Source organism: Eutrema salsugineum, unplaced genomic scaffold (assembly GCF_000478725.1).
Source record: "Eutrema salsugineum unplaced genomic scaffold, Eutsalg1_0 scaffold_285, whole genome shotgun sequence".
NCBI classification, from domain to species: Eukaryota; Viridiplantae; Streptophyta; class Magnoliopsida; order Brassicales; family Brassicaceae; genus Eutrema; species Eutrema salsugineum.
The window spans coordinates 769-7,238 of NW_006256765.1; the positions used below are offsets into that span (position 1 = coordinate 769).

At 40.7% G+C, this 6,470-nt stretch overlaps 1 protein-coding gene across 1 annotated transcript; it reads left to right on the forward strand.

Moving 5' to 3' along the window:
• Positions 1 to 595: 595 nt before the first annotated feature.
• Positions 596 to 2,178, forward strand: LOC112085954. Its single transcript, XM_024154786.1, has 2 exons — positions 596 to 1,544; positions 1,939 to 2,178. The coding sequence occupies exons 1-2, from the start codon at positions 596 to 598 to the stop codon at positions 1,944 to 1,946; spliced, it is 957 nt and encodes a 318-aa protein (XP_024010554.1). The 3' UTR covers positions 1,947 to 2,178.
• The last annotated feature ends 4,292 nt before the right edge of the window (positions 2,179 to 6,470 follow it).

Sequence of the window (6,470 nt, forward strand, 5' to 3'; positions counted from 1 at the left end):
GACCGTACACATCCGTACATATCCGTACAAGGTCATCATTTGGGTTGCTTCTTCATCAAGTTATCTAGGGGAGCCTTCTTCTCTTATGTTCATTCTCTTCTTAACGTTTAAAGATAAGAGAGGAAGGAGCCAGGCTGGATATGATCTCCTTGTGACCGTTGGAGAGAAGGAGAAAAGTAGCTTTACCTTTTGCTTTTTCTCCTTTTGGACTATAGCTTAGGAATCTAGAGAATATTCTTGTTGCTCTTTTACTTTATATAGCTGTATACTCTCTGTAATTGTTTTTCTAAGAAATGAGAAGATATCTCTTTCTCACCATTCTCTCTCTCTATTCTCTCTTCATCGTGTTCTTCAATAATCTCTCATACAATCTCTCTTAATCTCTTAATCTTCTATTATCCGCTGCTAATCTATACATTCTATCATGGTATCAGAGCCAGGTTGCTGAATCTGGTGGCTTATTTCTCTTATTTTCTCTCTAATCTCATCTCCAAAACCGCTTGTTCTTAGTTCTAAACCCAGAAAACGTCCGTACAACCTCTGTTCTTTCGAAAGACTCAAACTTTCTCTTCTTTCTCTGTTAATCTGTGTTGCTATGGAGGGAAATAAAGCTCAGGCTCTACCTATTGTTCTCAAAGGAGCAGACAACTATCTGCTTTGGGCAAGAACAGCTAAGGCTGTGTTGTGTGGAAGGAAGCTATGGCATCATGTTGAAGATGCAAAGAGTGGCGAATCTAAAGAAGGAGGAAAGAAGCCGGCTGTGACTGATTCTGATGAGTGGTATCAGGAAGACCAGGCGGTTCTAGCTATTCTCCATGGTGCTTTGGATATCCCTGTGTTGGAATCTTACTCCTATTGTGAGAGTGCAAAGGAGCTGTGGGATACCTTGAAGAATGTGTTTGGAAACACATGTAATCTCACCAGAGTTTTTGAGGTTAAGAAGGCAATAAACAGCCTCCACCAAGGAGATCTGGACTTTAACACCTTCTTTGGTAGATTCAGATCTCTTTGGGCAGAGCTTGAGATGCTGAGGCCAGCCACTGTTGATGCTGAGACTTTGAATGAAAGAAGAGAGCAAGATAAGGTCTTTGCTCTTCTCATGGTCTTGAACCCAACTTACAATGATCTGGTGAAGCACATGCTCAGATCCAAGACTCTACCAAGCCTGGAGGAAGTTTGCTCTCAGATCCAGAAGGAACAAGGCTCGTTGGGTCTCTTTGGTAACAAAGGAAGTGACTTGGTGATGGCCAACAAGAGTGAAGCTGTAGCGACCAACAAGGGTGCTTATGGTGGTGAGGAGCGAGAAGTGTGGGTATGTGAGCACTGTAAAAAGAAGGGTCACTTGAAGAACAAGTGCTGGATCTTGTACCCACATCTCAAGCAAAGCCGCAAGGACCAGAGGAAGCCAAGGGCGAATGAAGCTCATGCTCATGAGGAGGCTGGCCCCTCAGACCGTGAGAAGGAAGGTGTTGCTATGAGGGCCTCAGCTGAATATGTGAAGAAATCAGACCTGGATGCTCTCATTAAGGCTCTTAAAGAGTCTGGTAAACCGATTAAAGCCTTTAGTTTTCATGCATTACATGATCATAACTTGACTAATCAGATCGCTAATACTGTTGTGCATGATCATTCTTTAGATAATCATTCTGCTAATCATGCCTTGAAAAGTGATAAACCGCTTATTGTTGACTCTGGAGCTAGCCATCATATGATTAGTGATGCTAAACTGATTAGTAACATGAAACCTGCATTAGGGAATGTGATTATTGCTAATGGTGAAAAGGTTAAGATAGAAGGCATTGGTGATCTTAAGCTATTTGATAAACAATCTAAAGCATTTTAATGCCCTCATTCACATCTAATCTATTGTCGATTAAGAAAGCAACTACTGATCTAAATTGTTATGCTATATTCAGTCCTAATGAGGTTTTCTTTCAGGATATTGAGTCAAGTAAGCTTCTTGGACAAGGAATAACCAAGGATGGTCTTTATGTTCTTGAAGATACTGAGCCATCCTCTCTATCTAATGCTTTTGTTTTTAGTTCTGCTGTTGAGAATAATGCTTTGTGGCATGCTAGATTGGGTCATCCTCATCATAGATCTTTGAACTTGATGTTGCCTAATGTTAAATTTGAAAACAATGCTTGTGAGGCGTGTATTTTAGGCAAACATTGTAGAACTGTCTTTCCTAAATCATCTACTATATATGAAAACTGTTTTGATTTAGTTCATTCTGATGTGTGGACCTCTCCTTGCATGTCTAGAGAGAATCATAAATATTTTGTTACCTTTATTGATGAGAAGTCTAAATACACTTGGATAACCTTGTTGCCATCTAAAGATAGGGTGCTAGAGGCTTTTATGAACTTTCAAAAATATGTAACTAACCATTATAATGCTAAGATCAAAGTGTTTAGATCAGATAATGGTGGAGAATACACAAGCCAGGCCTTTAGACAACACCTTATTCAGCATGGTATAGTGCACCAAACGAGCTGCCCTTACACTCCTCAGCAAAATGGAGTTGCTGAGAGGAAGAACAGGCATCTTATGGAGGTGGCCAGGTCTCTAATGTTTCATATGAACGTACCCAAGAGATTTTGGGGAGATGCTGTAGTCACGGCCTGCTATCTGATCAATAGGCTTCCCACAAGAATCCTCCAAGATTCTTCCCCATTTGAGGTATTAAACCAATCCAAACCATCAATCGATTATCTAAAAGTATTTGGTTGTGTGTGTTTTGTCTTAGTACCAGGGGAACAAAGGAACAAACTTGAAGCAAGGAGTACAAAAGGGATGTTCATTGGCTATTCTATCAATCAGAAGGGCTACAAATGTTACATTCCTGAGACAAGGAGGGTGTTAGTATCAAGGGATGTGAAGTTCATTGAGAACCAAGGGTTCTATGAGGAAAGAAACTGGGAAAGCTTGAAGGATCTTCCTCATTCTAATTCAGACCGTGCTGCTACTCTCAGAACCTTGCTGGAGAGTTTAAGACAGGGAACCCCATCGACAAGCTCAGCTCCTGAGAACCCCATTCAAGAATCGGTGGAACAACAGTCTTCTGATGAAGAAGAAGAGATTGAGACCGGAGGGCCTAGTAATGAGATGGAAAATGATCATATTGACTCACCATTACAAGAGGAACCTGAACATGAACCAGCTCTAAGCCAAGAAGAAATGGTTCACACAGAAGAGGAACCTGCTGCTCAAGGTCTTAGACGAAGCCAAAGAATCAGGAAGCCAGCTTCTAATTGGATCAATACAAGGGTTTACTACAATAATCAAGCAGTAGCTCACCCAACTCAAGCCGTATGTTCTCTAGCTCATGTTCCACAAGAGCATCAAGTGTTCATTGGGGTATTAGATCAAGAGGCTGTTCCAAGGACTTATGATGAGGCAAAGGAGCACAAAGTGTGGCTTGATGCTGTTACTGAAGAAAAACAAGCTATGATTCGAAATCATACTTGGGATGAAGCTGAATTACCAAGGAAGAAGAAGACTGTGAGTTCTAAGTGGGTATTCACTATCAAGTACAAGAGTAATGGGGAGATTGAGAGATACAAGGCAAGACTTGTGGCTAGAGGGTTCACACAAACATATGGGGAAGACTATAGAGAGACATTTGCTCCTGTTGCTAAGCTCCATACAGTAAGAGTTATTCTCTCTCTCGCTACAAACCTAGAGTGGGAATTGTGGCAAATGGATGTGAAGAATGCATTTCTTCAAGGGGAATTAGAAGAAGAGGTCTATATGACCCCTCCACCAGGTGTTCAAGTGACTCAGGGCAAGGTTTTGAAGCTGAGAAAGGCTATCTATGGTTTGAAACAGTCACCAAGGGCTTGGTATCGGAAGCTAAGTGTTACCCTCTTAGATCGTGGGTTCAGAAGATCTGAGACTGAACACACTCTCTTTACACTTCAGAGCCAAGCAGGTATCATTGTTATTCTCATTTATGTGGATGATTTAATCATCTCTGGGAATGACAAGGTTGGAATTCAGGAAACTAAGGACTATTTACATTCTGTTTTTGATATTAAAGACCTTGGTGAACTAAAATACTTCCTTGGGATAGAAGTGTGCCGATCTAAAGAGGGCCTTTTCTTGTCCCAAAGGAAGTATGCTCGAGATATTGTTCATGATGCAGGTCTTAAGGATGCAAAACCCGCTAGAACTCCATTAGAGGATGCATATAAAGCTCACCAACAGGGGGAGAATGAAGCTGAGAGTCTCTTTGATGATCCCAAGCTATACAGAAGAACAGTTGGTAAGCTTATATACCTCACAATAACTAGACCTGACTTGTGTTTTGCTGTGAATCAGGTGAGCCAACATATGCAAGCCCCAAGTACATATCATTGGAACATGGTGAATCGCATTCTGAGATATCTCAAAGGAACCTTGGAGCAAGGGATATGGATGGGGTGCAATGGAAGCTCAGAAATAGTTGGATATTGTGATGCTGATTGGGCTGGTGACAGAACTGATAGAAGATCAACAACCGGCTATTGTACTTTCATAGGAGGGAACTTGGTGACTTGGAAGAGCAAGAAGCAGAAGGTTGTGTCTTGTTCAAGTGCAGAAGCCGAGTATAGAGCTATGAGAAGACTTACAACCGAGTTGATGTGGCTGAAGATGCTTCTCTCAGATCTTGGAATAGAGTTCTCAAAGCCGATCACTATGCATTGTGATAACCAGTCTGCTATTCACATTGCATCAAACCAGGTGTTCCATGAAAGGACTAAACACATTGAGGTGGATTGCCACAAAGTAAGGGAACAGATAGAGCTTGGAGTCGTTTTACCGTGTTACACAAGAAGCTCTGATCAGTTGGCTGATATTTTTACCAAGGCAACAAGCTTGAAGACCTTGGAGTTCATCAGTGAGAGATTGGGGCTTATGAGTCTCCAAGTCTCTGAATCCCCTAAGTGAAAGAGCTCACACTCTTTTTCCCTAAGTATGGTTTTGTCCCATTGGGTTTTCCATACTTAGGTTTTTAATGAGGTGAGTCTCCTAACTTCCAATCTAAGCCTTCATTTCCTTAAGGCTTAGCTTGAGGGGGAGTGTTAATCAAGAGAGATCATTATCATTAAGGATTCAGCTGATCTTCTCAAGTATGTCCGTACAAGTCCGTACAAGACCATGCTTAGGGTTGCTTCTTCATCAAGTTATCTAGAAGCCTTTCTCTCCAAGTCTCTTCTTCTTGTTAACGTTTAAAGATAAGAGAGGAAGGAGCCAGGCTGGATATGATCTCCTTGTGACCGTTGGAGAGAAGGAGAAAAGCTTTTTCCTTATTTGGACTATAGCTTAGGATTCTTAGAGCATATTCTTTATGCCTTTTACTTTATATAGCTGTATACACATGTAATGTCTTTTCTAAGAAAAGAGAAGTAATCTCTTTCTCACCATTCTCTCTATTCTCTCTTCATTCATCCGAGTTCATCACTAATCTCTCAACACAATCTCTTAATCTCTTAATCATCTCTTATCCGCTGCTAATCTATATATTCTCTCAATTTACATGTTTTCTTATTCCTTTGGATACACCCAATCTCTCATATGAAAATCTAAAAAATGGCACTCTCTTTAGCAAAAGTCATATTCTGATCCAAAATGGTTCCTATTGAGGGTATTGGCAACTTGAACTTATTTGAGAAGAACTCTAAAGCATTCTTTATGCCTAAGTTTACATCAAATCTCATGTCTGTTAGAAAAGCTACTCAAGATTTGAATTGTAGAGCCATTTTTGGGCCTAATGATGTTCATTTTCAGGATATTAAGAATGGCAAAGTTCTCGGAAAGGGTGGAGTTAAAGATGAGCTTTATGTTCTTGAAGATTCATCACCAAGCACCCTTGCATCTATCTCGCCTAGTCACTGTTTTTCTGCTAGTTTTAATGCTATTTGGCACGCTAGATTAGGGCATCCCCATTCTCGTGCACTTGAATTAATGTTACCTAAGGTCTGTTTTGATCATTTGAGTTGTGAGGCTTGTATTCTTGGTAAACACTGCAAGAATGTATTTCCAAAATCAACCACTATTTATGAAAAATGCTTTGACTTAGTTCACTCTGATGTTTGGACCTCTCCTTGCATGTCTAGAGATAATAATAAGTACTTTGTGACATTCATAGATGAGAAATCAAAATACACTTGGCTTACTTTACTTCCATCTAAAGACCGTGTGTATGATGCATTTCTCAGCTTCCCAATCGATGTTGCTAAGCATTTTCAGGCCAAGATAACAATTCTAAGGTCAGATAATGGAGGAGAGTTCACTAGACCACGGTTCAGAGAACATTTGACTAAGCATGGCATCAACATCAACCCAGTCACCCATACACTATCTCAACAAAATGGTGTGGCCGAAAGAAAGAATAGGCACCTTATGGAAGTGGCTCGCTCACATGATGTTTCACGCTAATGTGCCTAAAAGGTTTTGTGGAGATGCGGTGATGGCAGCTTGCTACC